Consider the following 23,210-nt stretch of genomic DNA (forward strand, 5'->3'; position numbering starts at 1 on the left):
GCTGCTGGAATGTAAGCTCAACAATATTTGGGGTTTTGTCCACTGATGTATCCCATGTGCTTAGAACCCTGCATATAGTAGGCGCTCAGTAAATAGTTATTGAGTTGAATGATAAATCCTCAGTGCTAATAGGGTCTCCATCCTAGACTAATAAAACTCTATGAGGTAGTTTGTGATGATTCCTCACTAGAAATGTGCTTTGGTAATTTGTGAACTTTGGGCACCCTTCCACAAAGAGCAAAGGAGACACTGGAACCTCTCCACTCACACACTTGTATTGCTGCTTATTTGCAGATTGGTTAATTGGGTAAAAGTATCCTTAAAATGGGCCCAAGTTGTCTTTACTGCCCATCTTTGAATCTGGACAAGGCTCTGGGTGTGGCCTAGCCCAATATTTAGGCAACATTATCAACAATGAATTTTTACCCTCTGGCTTTTTAAAATAAGAAAGGCAAGGCTCCTTCTCTAAACTCTTCATGTTGGTTTAGATATTTCCAACCTCTGCTCATGCTATGAAGGGCCATATTAATGTTCAATCTGCTGCGTATTGAAGTGTGAAAAATATGGATTTTTTTAAGGGTAAGAACAAGTTTTAAAAGTAACGTCAATCAAAATCCATGGCTTTGACTATTAACAGAGTTGAGGTCAGAGCAGAATTGCTGGGAATTTTCACTTTTCCAATGTTTTGGTTCATTGGTTTTGTAAATGATCTAGCTTTTGGGGGTTGCTGGATAGTTTGGATTCCTGGTAGAAGGTAAATCCAATATAATCCGAGATGTACCCTTTGGGGAAAATTATCTAGGATAAACTCTTCACCAGTTGATCTTGAAGAAACCTCTGAAGTCATCAGAAATCTAAATCTGGACGTTATAATCTGAGGGACTGTTTTTCTAAGAAACGTGACATCGTAGAATTAACAGTATGGGCACCAATGTCTCACTATGTTTCATTCCTGCTCTACCTTCCCCTACCTGGGTAAATTTGCACTGGGTTTGCCTTGGTTCTTTCATCTACAAAATTATGACAACAGCATCTATTCATGGAGTTTTTGTGTAGATTGAATGCAAACTCATTAAAATAACATTTGGTACAAAGTAATGATCCATGAGTGTTAGCTATCATTAGTTCTGTTTAGCAACTGAACGTGGTTGGTGTTGGCTGTGCTGGGCTCCTGAAACATTGGAGAAATACTTCCCTATATGTAGATTTAGATAGAGGGTTCTCAGTGCTCCTGTGTGGCTATTTAAAATGAACTAACTTGGGCTTTGAGAAATCCACTCTACTGTAACTGACCTTCTACTCCCTCTCTCAATCATTTTAAAGCAGAAAAATGAAGGGGCCTTGGAATTAGCAGTGTGGGAGTGGGACAGAAAGAGCCTCTTTGGGTCTGGATTTGGAGCATGAAAGTTCTTGGAGAGTTTCTTGATGGGCGTTAAATTGGCCTCAACATCTGGGAGCCTGATAGAAACTCCACAGGGTCCCTGATATTGAATTTGGGGCTCATGAACCTGAGAAAAATCACTGCCGATGGCAAAGTAAATCACTTTTAGAGCTGTTCTTTGGTTATCCCCCAAGCATGCAGTAAAGCTTTACTAACATAACTTTAGGTCTGGGGGGAATGCAAGGTGTTAAACTGGAATTGTTAGAATTTCAATATTTTTAAAAAATTGACCTTTTGTGGACCAAGCCAGTAAAGCAGTGCCCTACACTATACATTTCTGGTTATACTACACTGTATATTTCTGTCATGTTTGGAGTACTTATAGTATATACACATCATTTTAGAAATGAGAAAAGAGAAAAATTGTTATATATACCTGTCTTAATCAATCTACAAAGGGATTACTATAGTAGGCCTATCTTTTGAGGTCAGATGACATTCATTATTGAACATGTAAGTGATCCAACCATAGGAAGTCATCTACATACTTCCCAATTTAAACTTTCTAAAGGATTGCGTCAGTGGGGAGGATGGGGGACAGGTGTCATTCCATTTAATTCTACCCAATATATCTATACACTAAAATGCTAAATATTTTTTTGTTTTGTTTTGCCTAAAGTAAAAACCAAACTCAACAACTATACAACCATCAAATAATATATTATTCAAATTTCAAAATCATTCTATGTTTCAGAGCCAATGGATTTTTTTCCCTGCCACAACTTCTAGTATATCTGAAAAAATGCAGAAGATTGAAAACTTTAAATTTTTTATATGACCTTAACCAAGTTCTCCTGGTGCAAGAAGATATTCTTCCGGCATGCTTGGACTCTCCCCCACACCTATTTTGCTAATGTATACAACATTATATATTATTGTGTAAATTGACAATGTTAGCATTCACCAAGATATGTAAGCTAAAAATCTTGTAATCATCTTTGATTCTCTTCCTTGCCCTCCACATCCAATAAGCAACAATAAATAGGTTCTATTAGTTTAATCTTCCAAGTGTTTTCTGAATCCATCGCATCCTCTTCATTCCTATGCTACGCTGTTCAGGCTTTCCCCATCCAGACTAATGCAGCAGCCTTGCTTCTGCTCTCTTCTCCCCTCTGAACCACTGTATGCATTCCTGTCATCCTTTTAGAGCTGTTCATGTCATTCACCTAATCATTAATGGTCGATTTTGTCATCTTCCTGATACAGCTAAACAATCAGCATAACATTTAAGATTCTTAATAAGCTAACCCTGACCCAAGTATTCCAACTTTACCTGCCTTTTGACAGACCACACACCCTGAGCTCTACTCACGTAAGTCTTCCCATTCAGTGAATATACCAGTGACTCCCGTGCTAAACCCTTGCAAGTATGAGTCACTTTTACCTGGAATGCCCCTTCCCCTGCCCCATTTCCTAAAATGTTCCTTGCCTTTTAAAGTTCAATTGAAATGTTAACTTTCTTTTGCGAAACCTTTTTAGAGGAAATAAAGTGGTTAAGGCATTGGCTCTGGGAGCTTGTGGGTACAGTTTGAATTCTGACTCTATTACTTTTTAGATATATAACCTTGGTCAAGTTATTGAACTTTTCAGTTCCCTTTGTAAAATAGGAATAATAACACTCTTGCAGTGTGAGAATTAACTGAAATAACAAATGTACTTATTAGCAAGCTGCTTGACTTAGTATGTATTTAATAAATGGTCACTTTAGTAGCTTTAATGACCTGCCTCACCCCCTACCGGCCCACAAACTTAATCACCAGCTCCTCTGAGCTCTTGCAGCACCTGGTCCCATGCTACTATTACAGTACTTATTACAGATGTAATAAGTATGATTGGTTGCATACGTTCTCACACTAGGCTAGATTCTTGAGGGCAGGATCTTTTTAATTCCCTTTAACTTCTAATGCAGTACCTGGCAAAAAACAGAATTTCAAAATTCATCCGATGAAGAATGAAGTGATCCCCCAACGGATTAGAAACCCCTTTAAAAGGCTTATAAAAATGGTGAGAGTGAAAAATGATCACAAATATTTCTCCCCACTTCACAACATTTGTAACAAGGTCACAGAATTAATAAGCTACAAAGCCAAGATGCATATCTGCTATTTGTCTGATCAAGAGCCTTAGCTCTTCATCACAATGGTATATGGTCATTGCGTGCTGGTAGCATTAGGGGAGGATTTGGCTCTTATACATTCATTCTCAGTTGGGCTTGGAGGTGACTTCTTGAGCTAATCTACTTCTGACATCACTATAAGCTCTTAATAGAATGCCTGCATCTTCCTATATTTAGAATTATAGAATTTTAGTAATCACAGACACCTAACAAGGAAACTGAGAGTTGACTAATTTGTTCATGTAGACTCCCATTTCACATTAAGTTTATTATAACATCTATTAAATTCATCCCAGATATCGGTTCTTTTCTCACATAAAGTCTATCTTACTTAAATGTATTTTTATTTTGGCCTGTGAGAGGACAATTGTATGATCATTTTCCCTCTGAATTTTACTAGTAAAAATACCCTATTGGTATTCAGTCATCAATGGTCAAATTTGCATTCGCAGTTTCTCTGATGTACTGTAATTAGCAACTACTCATAGTAGCAAAAGATACAGAAAAACATATGCATATGCATGCACTTCAAATTTAATTCCTTCAAAATGTTAAGTGCCATGTTTTGGAATAAACACTTTAACCTTTCTCGATTTGGCTTTACTAATTTGCTTACAGTAAAAGAAAACACACCAAAATATAATTGTTTCTGAGTGATGAAATTATGAGTAATTTTTATTTAGAATCTTTCCATGCTTTCTGTAGTAACCATTTTTCATTCCCCTTTATACTAAAGCCAAAACTCTGGTAACTGAATGGGGTAAGGAAGGCTTCCTCCTGACTAGGAGAAACCCAATGTGGGGTGCTGGAGCTCAAGTGGAGAAGGGTGTCAACATAGGAGAGTGTACGTGTATGTAAATTTAAAAAACTTAATTATGTGCCTGTATATACACACATAAAGCCCCATAGCACTGTCCCCTGAGAAGCAGCAGTAACGACACCTCAGTCATGATAAGCACAGCTCACGCACAAATCATGGCTTCTAAATACCAATTCCCACCAAATGGTAGAGAAATAGCTGATTCTAAGGCTGGGGCAAAGGCAGTACAAGAAGAGTTTGGAAAACTTGTGTGGCTAAAAGTAAGAAAGTGCTTTAAAAATGATGGCAACATATCAAAAGGGCATAGGAGCCAATGTGAAAGGGCTCCCAGTGCCCAAACATAGGACAATTTGAGATGCAAAATAAGTAACAGATTATAACCTATTGACTAGACAACCATGGGTGTGCCTGGATGGCTGAGATGGTTGACATCCGACTTCGGCTCAGGTCGTGATCTTGCAGTTCAGGAGTTTGAGCTCCGTATAGGGCTCACTGCTGTCAGCCTGTCAGCATAGAGCCTGCTTTGGATCCTCTGTTCCTCCCTCCCTCTCTGCCCCTCCCCTGCTCATGCTCTCTCAAAAGATAAATAAAACATTTAAAAAAGAAAAAAGAAAACCATGAATTCACACTGACATTAATAAAGTGAAGATTTGATTAGGTGCAGGATATATACATAGCTTCAACTATTTTCCCAAAAAATATTTACAAAGAAAAACCCAGTAACCTTACAGTGGAAAAGCATGATAGGTAAGCAAGAGATCAAAATCAAAATGAACATCATCAGAAATGGGGCAAAATGAAATTGTGCACTATCTGACAGAATTGGTTCAGTAATATTCCTGCAAAAGAAATGCAACTAGAATCTAATCACAAGGAAACAGATAAATCCAAATTTAGGGACATTTTACAAAATAATTGGCCTGTAATCTATGGAAGTCGAGGGTAGCAAAAGTCAAGGAAAGACGGAGGAACTGCTCCAGAGCCAAAGAAATGAGAGACTCTGCAACGTTAAGACAACGTGTGACTTTGAACTGGATCTTTATAAAACATCACTGGGACAATTAGTGAAAATTGGGCAGGGTCTGAGGAAGTAATACACCAGTGCTAATTTCCGCTAATTTCCTTATTTTGATGGTTGTATTGTGGTTATATGGAAGAATTCTTTCTTTTTGGAAACGTAAAAGTACTGGAGGGTGATGGGGCACCATGACAGCAGCTTACTCTCAAAGCAGAAACATTTTATTTGTACAGTATTTACAACCTTTCTGTAAGTTTGAGATTGTTTCAAAATTTTTTCTTTAAAAAGCAGAATGCAGAGAACTAATCAATAGATCATTCTTAAAGAGCTGATAAAGTAATTCAATGAGATATAGAACTCCAAAAAACATAATTTTAATTATGATGAACTTTGTCCAATTCCTGTGTCTGCTGTGCACATACAGGTTCTTCAAAACGGTTTTAGTTTTGTCATTAATTGACCCAGAAATTTTTTTCACACGACTTTCAGAATCGTACACACACACACACACACACACTCACTCACTCCTATTAGGGTGGTGATAATGTTCGTAAGTGCTGTTCAGTAGAGAAAAACAATGTGAGTTCTATTTTTTTTTTAAATCAAACAAAAATGTAGGTATTACTATAAAAATAACTTCTCCCCCTTGTGGCAAAAAATGAAAATACATTTTACTGAAGAATCCTAATATAGAGGCACTTAGTATTACTCCTTCTAAAGTATTTTCACATAAACTCATGTGATCCTCTAAATAGCACACAACATTTGCAAACAATATACTTAGAGGTAGTTTCACAGTTCTCTTAGGTCAGCAGTGTCTAGATTCTGTGTGGATACTATTCTCTATAGCAAAAAGCTGCAGGTTTGATAAAACTGCCACAACAAAATACTACAGTTCAAAGGAACGAAATCTACCCACAGTATAAAGATTAATATGATAGGCAGATAAAAAGGGATGGTTTCACTTAAAGGTACCTGCCTATTTAAGATTACAGGGGCACCAAGAAGGCTTCCTACCTCTCAAAGTTTAATCCAAAAATTTTGAAAATCCACCATTTGAGATTAATTCCTCAGAGGTGGTTCCATCCAATCTGCAGACTTAGAGTATTAATACGAAGATACGCTGGAAGGGATAAGACATTTTCCTTCATTTAAGATTGCTAATAGTTAAAATAAAAGGAAGTCATTCATCTGAGCTATAAATAAATGAAACTTAACTTACTCATTCCAGATTCCTACACCTATTCTTAACCTTCCACACTTCTTCCAATTAAGTCACCAGTCACTGATAATTCTATGTTTTACTGACCTTCCAGTGATTATAAATTTAAGTGGTTTTTCAAAGTAAACTTAATTCCAGTTTCAGACTTTTAAATTAAAAGTGGCTCAGTTGGATACTGTTTCTTCAACATAGTAATATAAATATTAGTATCCTGGCTAAAATGAATTATTGACAATTTTAATACATGTTGCACAGTACATATTAATATAGAAAAATACATGTTATCAGCAGCATAATGTTGACCATGTTCTAATCCATTCCACCTGCTCAAATATTAGTGCAAATAATTATATATTTGTAATGCATCACTGCTGTCTAGCACAAATCTATGCCTTCTGAATAAATGACTTTCCTCTGAGGTTGTTTGCTGTTTGGAGTATGATGTGATATATTCATATTTAAATTGGCTTTGTACGGTGAGGCAGACTGCAACCATCTAAAAACACTCAAAAAATGAGTAAGTATGGTTAATTACTTTTCTCTCCCGCCACAAGTGATATTCATCTCAAGAACTGAAGTTTACTGTTATCACCCAAATATTAGTGTTAAAGTATACAGGGCCAAATATTCAAAAATATCAATCTTGTTAAAGCCCAGAGTTATCAGCCTAACTGCTCCAAATCACCAATTAAAATTCTCACACTCTAACATGTCAGGTTTCTCTCTCATATACACTTGAGGAGTTGTTTCCTCCCTAAATTTGGAAAGAGAAAGGACTGACCAGTGGTAAGAATAAAAGTTAAGAGTCTTAACTCTTAAAAGATTAAACATGCATGTTTCCCCCTATATTTTCACTCCAGCATTAGCCATTTAAAAACTACCAAATGCATTAAATAATTAACACAATTGGCAAACGTATGACATTAAAATAGTCTGTGTTTGAAGGTAGAAATACTGATTTGCCCATATTTTCCAAGGTAGAGTTGTGATTTACTCCTATGTTATAAAACACTTGGACTCTTTCTTCTGTAAAAGTTAAGCAGATATAGTACTGTAATTGTGTAAAATACTACTACAGAGAACTTTTTGAAAGATTTCTATTAAGTACAAACTTAATATTAAATTAAAATTTCATGACCACTTATAAAATTTTAAAAACCAAATTTAAAAAGTATGACCACACATTGGGAACATTAAAAAATCCAACAGTAAATGAAATACTGATCCTGTGTAGCAACTTCATAGCCTAAACACTACAGTGGGAAACAAACATTGAATGAGAAGGAAATTAGACTAAGGAAAACTAATGAGTCTATCAAAATAAAAGACCTATTTAATGTTACATAAGGAGAATAGTGCACAGAACATCAAGAGTGAGTGAGAAAGATTTAGGTTTCAATCTGAGCCTTTTATTACCTACAGACCTTTAGCAGGTCTACTTAATGTTTTTTGTGGCTTAGATGTTTCATCTGTCAAATGGAGATAATACTACCCAACTCTTAAGGCTGTTTTGGAATCAAATGAGATCATGTGTACAAATGATTAGCATAGTGCACTGAATTTGAACCAATAAATGTAGCTAGAATTATCTTTATTATGCATCAATATTTAAAAATTGTTGTTTTACTTTATGTAGAATTATTTACTCTAACAATATAAACTGGTCTTTTCCTCCAAAGCACATAACGTATTTCAGGACCGAGTTTCTCAAGCGGAGAGAAGTACTACCGAATGGAGTATACTGAAATTAACTGGATGAAAGCTTAAAGTGCTTTTGATATCAAATTCTCCAATAGAAATCAGGAGAATTCAGTACACTTCTAGAAAGTACCTCACACTTCTGAGTCAATGAATAGTATGTGGGTAATATGAAACCTACTTTTGTATTGATAAAAAAAAAGTTAAATCCCAGATTTGAGCTTTTTAAGTTAATAACAAATTATGCACAGAGTGAACCTTGCTGACTCTCACATAACAGTTGTTCAAGCATGTTTTAGGCACTACCTTATAAACATGACCACCTTAAAAGGTTTTGTGGCATTTCAGGAACCAAAATCTCTTTATCTGGATACCTGTAAATATTCACCATCTTAGATGAGAAAAAGGCATTTTAAGGAAGCAGTACATTCTCCACTTTGAATCAATCTAATAATAAAATTATTTCACTGTAAGCCAGAAGGCTGATGTTCAGATAGTGAAAATTTAAAGTGAAAGAGGAAAGAAAATCATCTAAATATATCATAAGTTAATGTATTTAGCAGTTCTTTTTTAAAAAAGGAAGGTGCTAGGTACTTGCAACCATGGAGATGCTCAAAATGAGGCTAATACTTGTCTTGAAATAGTCAATGAGTCATCTAAAGATTCATTCAACTGTTATTTTATAATTCTTCATAAGGACTATTCATCTACTGTGGTCGACTGTCATTTTCATTACCATAACTTAAAGAGGCTAAAACCTGTGTCCTGTATTTTAACATAATATACTTAAGTTTCAGAAAAATAATTTGCAGTGTTTTGGAGCATATTTTCCACTTCAAAACATTACATAGATATTGTCTGTTAGCTCCTGTAGAAATGCAGAAAACTATTAAGGATTCTCTTTAATCAAATGTTGTCTAATGTTACTAATATACAAAGTTCCATTATTGCTACTTAAAATTTTATCATGTGCATTTGAAAAACATCTTACTTATTGATCATCTTTTTTGAGTCATAAATTGTGGGCAAAATTTTATAGTGGTCATAAATATAAAAAATGCTTTAAAAATTGGAATAAAAAGAATGCAAGGAATGCACAGGGCTTTATAGAACAAAATTTTTTAAAGAAAGATAATCAGTTAAATTTCTAATCTTAGAAAAAAAAAGTATTTTTCTTCTAAAAAAAAAAAGGAGGTGAGAAGACCTATAAAAAATAAGGAACATCTTAAAAACTTAAATAGCAATAATTTAGAAAATTAAGTATGGATATCCTTAAGATGTAAAAAATGGAGTGAAATAAAAAAACAATTGCAGGGAATTTGTTTATTAAGCATTAATGTTAACACTTCTAAATTAAGTATTCACTTATGAGTTTTCTTTGTCACTGCCTTGGTCAATGGACATAATGGAAAATATTGCACAAAATTCAAGCATGGAAATAATAATTAACAAAATATTTAAGCAACATGTTTATGTTTTACATTTAAAAAAATTAATCCAAACAAAATAATTTGAAGCACTTCTCTGATTTGGAAGTCTTAAAATGTTCTCTTGTGTTTTATTTAAGATTTTGTTTTCTCTTTCTCTCTCTCTTTTTTTTTTTTGTTTTTTTTTTTTTTTACAAATTGACACTGTACAAAGAGTTCAAATGGCCAGTAAAACTACTGCTTTAAAATTGTTGGCTTTAAGTAACAGAGGTATAATTTGAATTCACATCAGAGCTTTCTAAAATGGCAATAGTACAAGCATATGACTTTCTCTAGTATCCAAAATCTGTTCTGGCTCTCCCCTTGGCTAGGGAATAGAAAACTAGACAGCTTTCTAAAGCTGCCATAATTTTCTAAAATGCTTTGATAAAAGTTGGCATACTTTGTTTCTTTTGCTTACCTTGATAACACTGGGCTAAACAGAAAATTAAGAAAATTCAGTCAATAGTAACTTAAACAGTAGGTAGTGCTGGATCTGGAAGTTTTGGTAAGATTGATGACTATTCAGAAACATAGTCTTAAAAGAAAAGTAGTTTGCCAAAATTAGGCCAAAAAGCCTACATTAAAGGAAAAAAATGCCAAGAATGAGCTGAACATTAAAGTTTATCTGTTCTTAGAAGATTGCGAACAACACAAAGGGAACTGAAATACTACACACAGATAAGAATGAATTCTTGCAGAGCAAGTTTAGAGAGATTGTAGAGTAAATAGCCTTGCTAAATTTCCACTTGACGTTTAAAATTTTATAAGTGATTTATTATGTCACCATATTAAGCCAATTCAGTTAACTCCATTCAAGAATTGCTTCAGAAATGCCTTGAAAAAGATGACAGAAACTATAGATCTGAAAAGCAATCAGTCTTCACAAAGCTTGTCTCCAGACTTAGAATATATAATGCTATCTATCAATTACTGATTCCCCTTAAAATAGATTATCAATGTTCAGCCATCCCATCTTATTCCAGTTTAGTATTAAGAAAGTAATCTTAAAGGGCTGCATTGTTGCTAAACACTGTCAATATTTCTCATATTCACCATTTAGACTATACCTCAACTTTACTTCCCTTATAATATTAAAATAATGAATAAATATGGTCCTTCAGTTAAGGTCCTCCACCTTACCTTAGGTGAAATATAAAATAAGGTAGACTTATTAATTTCTTGCTAGCATTGGCTTAAAATCTGTTTATGAAATAAGAAATAGTAAACTTTAAGTTTTTTTACCCAGAAAGCAGATGTATTCTGATCCACTCCTAATATCTACATAAAACATTTCATCATATTAGTTCAGTTTATAACATTTTTCTTGGAATACTATTGTTGTACCTCAGGGAAAAATCCAATTAACCAACTACAGAAATTATGCTCAGTTGTTAACCTTTTGAAAGAGGCAAAAGTTCTTTAAGAAAACCTAAAATAACAATTGGTTAACAATTACCAAGTGCTGAAAAGGTCTTTAAAAATTGGTAAATAATAAATGCAGTTTTGCTGTATTTTACCATCAATGAAAAATAGGATGGTGAAACTTCCCAATGGAATATGTCAAAGAACATGAACTGGAACAGTGATAACATCTCATTTGTCTTCTGACACCAGCATTTTCCAGGATGAAAAGAGTGACACGTAGTTTCACATAATTTGAAATTTAGAATTTGAAATTTGTTAAGTTCAAGAATGGAATTAAAATTTAACTTAAGGGGAAAAAAGCAAAATATGGCTGGGTAGTGTCCAAATTTCAAATAAAATCTCAAGGGTAAGTATGGCTGCTGTTTTTCCAAACAGTCATTTTTCCATAAAATGTTGGCTGTGTCATAAGAAATCTCCTGTGCTTTCTGTCAACCAAGACCTGCTGAAGTACAACATGTTTCCCTTGTAAATTCAACCTCAGCTGAAATGTCGAGCAAGGCGGGCAGATCTATAGTCAGCACGAAGTTGTACGAAGGAGTGAAGAATGTTTTTGTCCAGATTAGCAAGTTGTTCTCCTGAGCAGACTTGCTTTAAATTATCTGGGGCGACTACCAGAAGATTGCAAAGTGCATGCAGAGTATCAAAAAGCTGTAATACCAGTGGGATCTGAATTAAGGAAAAAAAAAAAAAAAACAGCATTGAAACAAAACGATTTCTAGTTTTACAATTAGTTTTTAATCCTTCTCACTTATTTACTGTTATTCAGGAGTTACTAATGTGGGAGAGGTTCAATATATTAAAAAAATTTTAAAGCTTCAGAAAGTATTAAAACTCAAATATTTCAGACATTACAAAAACGTGGTATAATCTTTTTGAAAAGATATATAGTATGCCAGTTTTCTTCAATAGTTAACAATCATTTATACTTCTGTGGATTAGAATTAGTTATCATTAATTTAGCACTTTTCTTAAATAATTTAAACCTTAAGGAAAACTGATTTCAGAGAGATGTACATGAAGAAAGAACATATTTTCCTGATGTGTGATATATACAGCTTTAGTTATGAAAGTCAACAATGTCATTTGAATTGTGGAACTGAAATATGGCCTTGTCTAAAATAAAGCACAAAGCAAAAATGTGTTAATACTGAAAATATGATTGGAACAACACTTTTCCAGTTAGAAAATGTTAGATCTGTCTCGCTACAATATCAACAAGTTGTAAACTTTTCAGTAATGACAGTAAGTCAGCATGCATTCTTAACGGTCTGACTTATGTTCCTGAGCCTACTTACAAGCTTCAGATTTGTGAATACGTACCTTGAAGTCTTTGGCACACTTCCTATATTCAGCTACATCACAAATTGCTAACATGCCACCCATACAACTGTAGGAATATTGTTGAAGATGCTCATAAATAAGTCGATGAAAACGTACGCCAAGTTCCATCAAAACTGTATCCACATTCTTCCCATCCATGGAATTTTTAATCTTTTCCACTTGCTTTCTCACGTAAGCACAGACTTTAACACAGGCCTGTAAAATTTTTTCTACACTTATTACATAGAAATGGATATCAACTTAGATGAGGAGAAAATACATATAGTGTCTCACTGATTTCTAAGTATAAAAGAAAATAACTTAGAGCACAGTAAGATGCACCAATGAAAATGTTAATGAAATTATTAAGCAAAGCAGATATTCTTACTAGTATATTGAATCATTTTACTCACATTAGTATATTGAATCAAAACATTGTTTTCATCTTCTGGCTTAAAATCTGTTTTCTTTTGTTCTGCAGCCAAGATATGCTTCATCTGTCCAATCATACAATTTAACGTCCTAGAGAATTGAGAACACCATATATTTGATCCCTTTATTTAAAAATTTTTAAAAAATGTTTGTTTATTTTTGAGAGAGAGAGAGAGAAAGAGACAGTGTGAGCTGGAGAGGGGCAGAGAGAGAGGGAGACACAGAATCTGAAGCAGGCTCCGGGCTCTGAGCTGTCAGCACAGAGCTTGACGTGGGACTCGAACTCAAGAACTGTGAGCTCATGACCTGAGCCGAAGTCAGACACTTAACCAACTGAGCCATCCAGGAGCCCCTTGATCCCTTTATTTTATATTCACTTTATATTATTTATACTAAATTGAAATTATTTAATTTCATAGCTCTGTAAAATTATTTACTGTTGGTAGACTTCAGATTTTAGAAAAAATAAATTCTAGGTCTTGCTATCAATGAACTCTGGTTTTATTTAGATTCCTGCTCTTGCCCAATACTTTATTTAAGGTAATATTAAAGATCTTAGAAATCTGTCACTAATTTATTTCCTTAACAATTATATACAGAGAATGGTTAGCAAGAGGGGAAGATAGAGGGTTTAAGACGAATGGCCAACATTTGGAAGAAGACGTGAGAAGCATATGAGTTTATACTCTAAGGACAAGCAGTAGGCTGAACAAGTGGTACTAAAGACCCAGTTGAGAAAGGAGAGCATGGGTTTGTAGTGGTACCAATAACATTTGAGTTATGTGATATTCTCCAACAGCAATCAGTCACCCAGTTATGGTAATAAAAGAGACTGCACTGATCCAAAACTTAGGATCTATAAGATAGTTATAGTTAATGGAAATATATTTTAGGGGAATTAGAAGGGACTAATTCAAGAGCTGGGTCAAGCAACCTAAGCATAAAAATAAAGTAAAGCTAGGAAAAGGGTAATTGGCAAACGATTAATAAATTAAGGGCTAGAGCTCCTGCTGAGGTCAGAAAGCAGGTTGTGGAGTTGGAAGAACAAGAGGTTACGAGCAATGAGTGGGATATTCAAGTTTGAGGTTTTTGTTACCAATGATAACAAGGTCTAGCAGGATATGAGAGTAGGTAGCTAAAGTGAAGATGATCAAGAAAATGAATGGGTCAGACACAAGGAAGTGGAAATAACCTACACTAAGGTTAAAAGAAAAACTGTGAGCCTGTTGCCCAAATTCTCAATAAAAACAGGGGACTAACATAAATGACTGAGAGACAACAGCAATAAGAAAAGATGATGTGAGCTTCAAAGGCAAAGAGGTTCTGACCTAATACCCACAGGTGGACACTGGTCTGAAAATACCAGAAGGGATCAGGTGGATGCTCTGCTTCCCTCTTTTACCCATTATCCATGGAAAATGGGTAAAAAAAATTAGAAGTTCACATTCATGAGACCACTACAGATCACTGTGCTTTCAATTGGTCAACTAGTACAAAGACTTTGAGACCAAAGCTTAAAAAATTTTTTTAATATTTATTTATTTTTGAGAGACAGAGCACAAGTGGGGAGGGGCAGAGAGAGAAGGAGACAGAATCCAAAGCAGGCTCCAGGCTCTGAGTTTGTCAGCCAGAGCCCGATGCGGGGCCCGAACTCACAAACCGTGAGATCATACCTGAGCTGAAGTCAGACGCTCAACTGACTAAGCCACCCAGGCGCCCAAGACTAAAGCTTATATAGAAAGATATTAAGAAGATGCCTAACAAATACATCTTTCCTGTACCTCTGAAAGCTTAATGTATCCAACCTCCCCACGTCCCAAATATGATTTTTAGGTATTCTGAGGCAAACCAAGAAGAAACAAATTAAGTTAATATGAGGGATTTAGGTTAGGAAAATACACACTTCTTGAAGGGATGATTATAATGTATATAAACATATTACATTACGTGAAATACTGTGTATGTATAATCTCCTGTTGTCCTGACTGAAAGCAAAAGGTAGAGGCCAGTTTTTAGGATTATTCTAAGCATATAATCAGTAAATTAAGCTCAGTAATTAATTCTATAACATGCCCTTTTCCCAGTTTTATTCTTTAACTTTATTTTTCTTTCCCTCATTATCATATACTCTACGGTATATTGATCTTAGTGAAAAGGTAATTGGGAGATGACCTGCAAATTTGATACTACTAATAAAGTAAAAATTATTTACTTTTTCACAAATTAGAGTGAATTCCAGGCTATCCTTGTGACAGCACTGTTAACTAACTTGCACTCAAATATGCTTTGTTGAATAAAGAGAAAGGAACAGAATTACAATATATAAAGAAGATATGCCCAAACCTAGTAGCAAGGGCTTTAGCATTTGAATCCTAGCTCTACCACTACTAACTGTGCAATCTTGAGCAAATACTTTATTTCTTTAAGCCTCCATTTCCTCATTTGTAAAACAGAAATAGTATTTTCTACCTAATAAATAACACAAGTGAAGGTCCTTAACACTGTGCCTGGCACACAGCAAAAGCCTGATAAATGGTAACTGTCATCATCATTAGTAAGTATAAGACCACCACATCATCTCAAGAAAAGAGACCCACTGCTCTATACCGTAAACAGATAATTAACTACAAAAACGGTTACAAAAATTTTTGAACACAGAGTTTGCATTCACTTAATGAAATTTACTTACAGAAAATTAGCATATTTATTTAAAACATTTCAGACATAACCCTGAAAATTCTAAATGAAAATAAAATCCTCTATGTTACATACCATTTTTAAGGAGTTCTGAAAGAGTAGGAGAAAGGAGGAGGAGGAGAAAACGGTGGCTTCCAAGAATAGTTTTCAACTGAATCTAGTTTAAAAGAATCTAAACATACTAAAAACCATTTTCATGCTGCATTTATAATAGTGTTTTTACAAAAATTTTAAAATTTTTAAAAAAATATTTATTTTTGAGAGAGAGAGACAGAGTGTGAGGCAGGGGAGGGGTAGAGAGAGAAGGAGACACAGAATCGGAAGCAGGCTCCAGGCTCCGAGCTGTCAGCACGGAGCCCAATGTGGGGCTCGAACTCTCGAACCATGAGCTCATGACCTGAGTCGAAGTCGGACACTTAACCGACTGAGCCACCCAGGCGCCCCTAGTGTTTTTACAATTTAAAAAATATAAGAGGCAAGCGGGGGGTGCCTGGCTGGCTCAGTGGGTGGAGCATGTGGCTTTTGGAGGACTGAGAGTCCAAAGCCCACACGGCGGTGTGGATTTTAAAATAAAATCTTTAGGGGCACCTGGGTAGCTTAGTTGGTTAAGCATCTGACTTCAGCTCAGGTCATGATCTCATGGTTCATGATTCGAGCCCTGCATCAGACTCTCTACTGTCAGCACAGAGCCTGCTTCCAATCCGGTCTCCCTTTTCTCTGCCCCTCCCCTACCTCGCACATGGTCTCTCTCAAAAATAAATATTTAAAAAAATAATAACATAAAATCTTTAAAAAAAAACTAAAAATAAAACTAACAACTTGCCTATCAATGCCAGTATCCAATTTCATCTCCATTTGTTCAATTATTTCTTTTTTCTTCTGAAGGCATTCAGATAACTTAGGAGAAGAGCTATTCAATGTTTAAAAGGAAAAAAAAATCACGTTAGTAGCCTTATAACTCTGAAAGTTTTTCATATGCATATGTATATTGCTATAAAAATTTATAAATACACAAACATACATATATATTATTTTAATTTGCTTGCAAATCCAAGAAGCACGTAAGTAGTAACTACAGTGCCCAATTCAAACTAGGAAATTATGCAGTATTACTATGCCTAATAGTCACACTAGGAAAAATTAACCATTTAGAAGAGAAGGAAGAGGAAGATTTAGATTCATTACTTTTTTTTTTAATATATGAAATTAATTGTCAAATTGGTTTCCATACAAAACCCAGTGCTCATCCCAAAAGATGCCCTCTTCAATACCCATCACCCACCCACCCCCCATCAGCCCTCAGTTTGTTCTCAGTTTTTAAGAGTCTCTTATGCTTTGGCTCTCTCCCACTCTAACCTCTCTTTTTTTGGATTCATTACTTTCATCTCAGAGAAGATATCCCTCAAGAATATAAATATATGTGATTTTGAAATTTTGGGATTGTTTTGTTTTCTTCTTGTTTTGTTGTTTTGTTTCCTTTTTAATTAAATAACAGTAAAAAATAAAAAAATAAAAAACAAAAAATCCGTTGGATAGCTTAAGAATATAATCAATTATACTAATTAAAGTTTGGAGACTACAGCCAATCCAGTTGATTTAGCTTTCCTACACTAAAAAATAATTTTGACAATCATATTTGCCTTCTGAATGCCACCTAAATGTCAAAAACACACAAAATATTAAGGAATATGCAACTCTAACAGTTATGTGGATTCTTTGCTATGTGGCATTACAGTTCTTAAATTAGTACATTTCCTTTCAAAGTGTGATTTAGGGATTACAAGTGATCTTATCTTTAAGACTGTTTCTAGACTAATTTTTTGGCATATCCATGTTTACAATAAAATGTTTAAAATATTATCTTTTATATATTGTTCATCTTGTAATAGTACACATATAATTTTATAAGGCATGTTCACATATACTCCACCTTATTTAATCCTCACATGCTTGAAAAGTTCACATAAACTGATAGGAAAATATAAACCAAACCTTAATGTCGTATATTAAAATCTGTCCTATTAATCTCATGAAATTTTTGTTGTAAGTCTTTATATGTAGAGAACATTATAATATTCACTGACATACCAACAAAAATCAATTTGACTAACCTTATTAGTGGCATAAGGTGATCATTAAACTGCTTGTCAAAAAGATGAAAAATAGTATTGGCCTGTTGCACAACATCCAAAAAATAGAGATTTGCATTCCTAGAATCTGAAGAAGGAATTCCTAAAATTGGAAGGCATGTATGTATTAGAATCACACTTGAAGAAATTCATCTTGCTAACTGAAAAAATGAATGTGATATTATGAGTAAAAGCAACTGCTATTTTAATAAATCAGCAATGATTTTTGTGGACAGAAAAGTAAAATTAAGCTTAATAATAAAATTAATCCAAAGTTTTTACACACGAAGTTTCACCATCTACTCAGTTTTCATTATTTGCTGAGATAAGCAAAAAATACATCAATAAATGAATCATCTTGGTCTATATCTTTTCTTTCCTACTCTCTCATGCCCAGTGGTTCACATGAGCCATGAACCACTTCCACCATTTTTCTTATAACAAGGCCTCATTATCTCAGTTAAAATAATTTTTTTGTTACTTTCCTGGGTTCAAATCACTTTATCTTTTCTGTTAATATATTGTTGCCAGAGTAATATATTTAAATTTACACATTTCACTCATCTTGCTCTCTATTATTTCTTCAAAAATATTCAAAGTCTCCTCGCTGTCTACAAAAAAATTCTTGATTTTCCAGCATGCTATTCAGGTGACTCCACATGCTGACTCCAAAAAAGAGAGCTGACCTCTCCAGATTTCAGATTCATCTTTTTTGTAGAAGAGCAATAGATAAACTCTAAGATACATTCTAACCTTAGATGTCTATGTTTCTAGCGAAAACTAAGAAGCATAATGGGCTAAGGAAAATATTCATACATGAGAAAATAAAAGTTTAATACCTAGAATTCTTTATGGGATGATGATTTTTTTTCAAAGTTTTAAAAATGAAAACAAAAGGGGTGCCTGGGTGGCTCAGTTGGTTAAGTGTCCGACTCTTGATTTCGCCTAAGGTCATGATCTCATGGTTGTGAGACAGAGCCCTGCGTTGGCTGCATGGAGCCTGCTTACGATTCTTTCTCTTCCTCTCCCTTTGCCCTTCCCCCACCTGTGCACATGCTTGCACACGCTCTCCCTCTTTCTCAAAAAAAAAAAAAAAAAAAAAAAAAAAAGAAGATACGATAAAATCACCAAATAGTAAGAAAACTAAAGACTCCAACACAAACTTAGAAAGAAAATTAAGTCAGTACACATGTAGAAAATACCAATCCTTATTATTAATGGAAGATACAAAAATTAAGGTAATATTTATGTGTGTTTTCAACCATTAAATTAAAGGTTTTTAAAGAATATCCAGAGGCACCTGGGTGGCTCAGTGGTTGAGCGTCTGACTCTCGATTTCATCTCACATCATGAACCAGCAGTATGGGACTGAGACCTGCCTCAGGCTCTGTCCTGAGCATGCAGCCTGCTTAAGATTCTCTCTTCCTCTGCCCCTCTCCCTCACTCATGCGTGCGCTCCCTCTACATAATTAAAAAAAAAAAAAAAATCCCTTTATTCTAAAAAAATATTCAACACTATGCAAAGAATTAGTACAATCATAAAGGTCAATAACAGTGTAAATTACTGCAAAAAAAAAAAAACCCTTTTGCAAAACTGTATATGTATAGAAAATTTGAAATTGGTAACACACTTCGTGTGTGTGTGTTTTTGTAAGTAAACTCTGCCCTCAACGTGGGCTTGAACTCATAATTCAGAGATCAAGAGTCACATGCCCTACCAACTGAGCCAGCCAGGGGCCCCAGGTACCACACTCTGAACTGCTAATTTCACTTCTGGGATTTCATACGAAGAAAATAATTCAAAATAAGGAAAACACTCTAAGCTCTACAACGTTCACTGCAGCATTATTTATATTACTGAAAAGATTCAAGATATCTAGAAATAGGGGATAGTTAAGTTTATTTAACTTTATTATATATATGCATGACAGAATTTTATTCTATCATTAGAAAAAACAGCATTTAGTAAATACTAACTAAATGGCTGCATGGAAGAAAGTTTATGAATATAAGAAACATTCTCACCCCTAAGCCCTTCCAAATTGTGAATACATACAACTATTAAAATGAAGATGCTAGATTTCCATATGAGCTTAATAACAGGTCCTTCATACCATATGGATTCAAATTCATGTTATCTTTTTTCATTATCTTCTTTAATCTTCATACCTTTGAGGTATTATTACCCAATACAAATTGCCACATTAAGTCATTTGCAAATGGCAAATGCTAAATACTCGATGTCAAGATCTGCTGTAATTAGGGCACCTGGCTGGCTCAGTTGGAACAAAGCATGTGACTCTAGATCTTGGGGTCGTGAGTTTGAACCCTACGTTGGGTGTAGAGATTATTTAAGAAAATGAATAAACTTAAAAAAAAAAAAAAAAGAGTCTGCTGTACTTAAGTTAAAAAAAAAGCAGGCTACAAATGTTTATCTACATCATGAGAGCAAATAAAAAAATGGGTAAGAATAAACCACAAGGTTACTGAATTATGGGTGAGTATGCTTCAATGTTAAAAACTTTATGAAATGATGTGACATACAGTCAATAAACATTTTTGAGCATCTACTATGTGCTTTCTAGGTGCCAGACAATAATGGTGAATAAGAAAGATTAAGATTCCTAGCCACAAGAGCTTACATGCTGTTCTCTTAAAATACTGTCTCCAAATTCTCAATTCACTCCTTCACTTCATTCAGCTCTCTGGATCATGTCTCCTCAGACAGGCAGTCTCTGACCATCCTTCCTCAAAAAAAAAAAAAAAAAAAAAAAGCCCTCTGTTCCTGAATTTCCCATCCCAATTTCCCAACACTTCTCATTAACTCTTACTCAATTTTACATTGCACTTTCTAGTCATTTGTCTATCCTTTCCCTGAGATTGAAAGCTCCATGAGTGCAGGAGTAGGCACTTAAAAGGTATGTGTTGAATTAATGAATTCTGGTTAGCGGAGGCAGATGTTAACAGATGAAAATTTCATTGCGAGAAGTGCTATGAAAAACATTAATTCAGTGACGAAATAATGAGTTACTGGACTGGGAGAGGTGGGCTACATTGGCTAGTGTGATCAGCAAAGGACTCTTTGAGAAGGTGACCTCTTAGTTGAGATCAGAGGTTGAAAAGCCAGGCATTGAAGAGCTGAAGGAAAAGGATTTGAGGGACAGGGAAACACCAAGCGCAACAAGCCTGAGTGAGAAAAAAGAATGAAGGCCAGAGCGGCTGAGATAGTGAGAGGAAGTGCAATAGGAGATGTGGATGAATACAGAAGAGGAGGACAGATCAAAAGCCATGCTTTTGTGAAGTCTGTTCTTATTTTCCCCCTAAAAGTAACAGGAAGTTACTAACGGGTCTTAAACAAAGAAATAATAATCAAACTGACTGTTATGTGGAGTCAGTACTGTGCAGAAGTGAGAATGTACACAGAAAGGCCAGTTAGGAGTAGACAGAGATGATGGTATGTATGTATGTATGTATGTATGTATGTATGTATTTTAAATGTCTTATTTATTTTTGAGAGAGAGAGCGAGCGAGCTAGGGAGGGGCACAGAGAGAGGGAGACATGAATCTAAAGCAGGCTCCAGACTCAGAGCTGTCAGCACAGAGCCTGATGCGGGACTCGAACTCACAAACCATGAAATCATGACCTGAGCCGAAGTCAGACGCTTAACTGAGCCACCCAGGTGCCCCGAGATGATGGTATTTAAATTAGAGTGGCATCAGTAGACCTTGAGAAAAGTAGATGAATTTGAGTTATGTCTGCAAGTATACTAATGGGATTTGCTGATAGACTGGCTATCAGCATTCATGAAAAGGAAAAATTATGGCAACTCCTATGTTTGGGGCCTGAGCAACCCATAAATAGTAATACCTTTCAAACACATGGAGAAAAATGGGAGTCAAACATATTTAGATGGAAGATAAAGAGCTTCATTAGGCATATGTTATATCTGAGATGCACAATAGATAGGTGGAAAGTTCAGAGGCAACTGGATTAATGGGACTGGGATTTAGGGAAGAAGTCATTATTACCCTATGAATACCAGTAAACCCAAAAGACCAAAAGCAAAAGAAAAAATTTTAATATGAATTCATTCCTTTCCAGGCTTATTTTGGAGTATTTTTCTTTCTACACCTTATATTACTCAATTGCCTCAACAAGAATTGCTGTCATCCTTATTTCTGCTCCCTTGACATTTTATAACTTATAGCATTGTACTACAGTCTGCCCATACGCTGCAGTAACTTATGTAGCTTGCCCTGCCCTGCTTGATGTAAGAAATATGAGACAACTGTGTCTTTGTGTAACTTTCAGCACCTGGAAAACCCTTGCATTAAAGAAGCTCAAAAAGCATTATTCATTGCATTGAACTGAATTCGATGTATAAAGTTGAGTATATATAAAACATTATTATGCATACAGTTAACTAAGCATGATTAAAGAAATTTAATGCAAATTATAAGACAAATAAATATACTTACCAGCAAGTCCTGTTTCCAAAGCATAATCGATATGCTCAATACATAAAAATTCCACAAGAATGGTAAAAATTCTAAAGGCATTCCTTGGTAAATCAGAAGGATCAGAAAGCTTTAAAAAGAAAAACCAAACAAATTACTCCTCAAGTCTATCTTAAAAAAAAAAAAAGCAACTTTTTTTTTAGCAATCAATTTTGTCTAAGATGTAGCCAGTGTTCAGATATCAAAATAACTTATACTCCCATTCCCACCCCCAATGCCTCTCTCACATACATAGACATATAGTTACAATGCTCCCTATTTGTCTACAAGTCTCCTGGCTTAGACTAGATCAGTGTTTTTCTCACCTGGATTGCAATCCATTAGTGGATTGTGACAAGAAAGAGAGGAGAGAAGAGAGAATCAATAGAAAATGAAGTATAATGTACATATTAAAACCAAATATAGTTTAATGAGATGCACATACACGCAAAACATCACACATACACAAACATACATATAACAAATGTCCCCTGGGCTGCCATGTAAAACCCATTTCCTTTTTTTTTTTTTTAATGTTTATTTATTTTTGAGAGAGACAGAGTGAGTGGGGAAGGATCAGGGGGACAGGGGGACAGGGGGACAGAGGATTCGAAGCAGGATCCATGCTGATAGCAGAGAGTCCAATGTGGGGCTCAAACTCATGAACTGCAAGATCATGACCTAAGCCAAAGTCAGATGCTTTAACTGACTGAGCCACCCAGGTGCCCCTGTAAAATCCATTTCTTATTGTAGGTTGTGGTGAAAGAAGTTCCAGAGCCACTAACTTTAACAAAAGCTATTCTAGCAAAACTCAAAATAAGAAGGATTCTTTATTCTACTGGGGGAGGAGATGGGGAAATCAGTAGCCGATGCACTAAACTATGACAGGCTCAAATCCCAGCTTCATCACTCCCTGGTTGAGTAAC

General features: G+C 35.0%; 1 protein-coding gene across 1 annotated transcript in view; it reads right to left on the reverse strand.

Moving 5' to 3' along the window:
- Positions 1-5,594: 5,594 nt before the first annotated feature.
- The window catches only part of EXOC5 (exocyst complex component 5), a 61,967-nt gene continuing 44,351 nt past the window's right edge, over positions 5,595-23,210 (reverse strand). The window contains exons 13-18 of the mRNA XM_053889451.1: positions 22,267-22,375; positions 17,770-17,890; positions 16,482-16,568; positions 12,943-13,051; positions 12,530-12,745; positions 5,595-11,875 (exon numbers count right to left, since the gene is read on the reverse strand). Of these exons, the coding sequence (XP_053745426.1) occupies positions 11,687-11,875; positions 12,530-12,745; positions 12,943-13,051; positions 16,482-16,568; positions 17,770-17,890; positions 22,267-22,375 (831 nt within the window). The 3' untranslated portion in view covers positions 5,595-11,686. The remainder of the gene's footprint in view (positions 11,876-12,529; positions 12,746-12,942; positions 13,052-16,481; positions 16,569-17,769; positions 17,891-22,266; positions 22,376-23,210) is intronic.

Source organism: Panthera pardus, unplaced genomic scaffold (assembly GCF_024362965.1).
Source record: "Panthera pardus isolate Hobbes unplaced genomic scaffold, ASM2436296v1 HiC_scaffold_24, whole genome shotgun sequence".
NCBI classification, from domain to species: domain Eukaryota; kingdom Metazoa; phylum Chordata; class Mammalia; order Carnivora; family Felidae; genus Panthera; species Panthera pardus.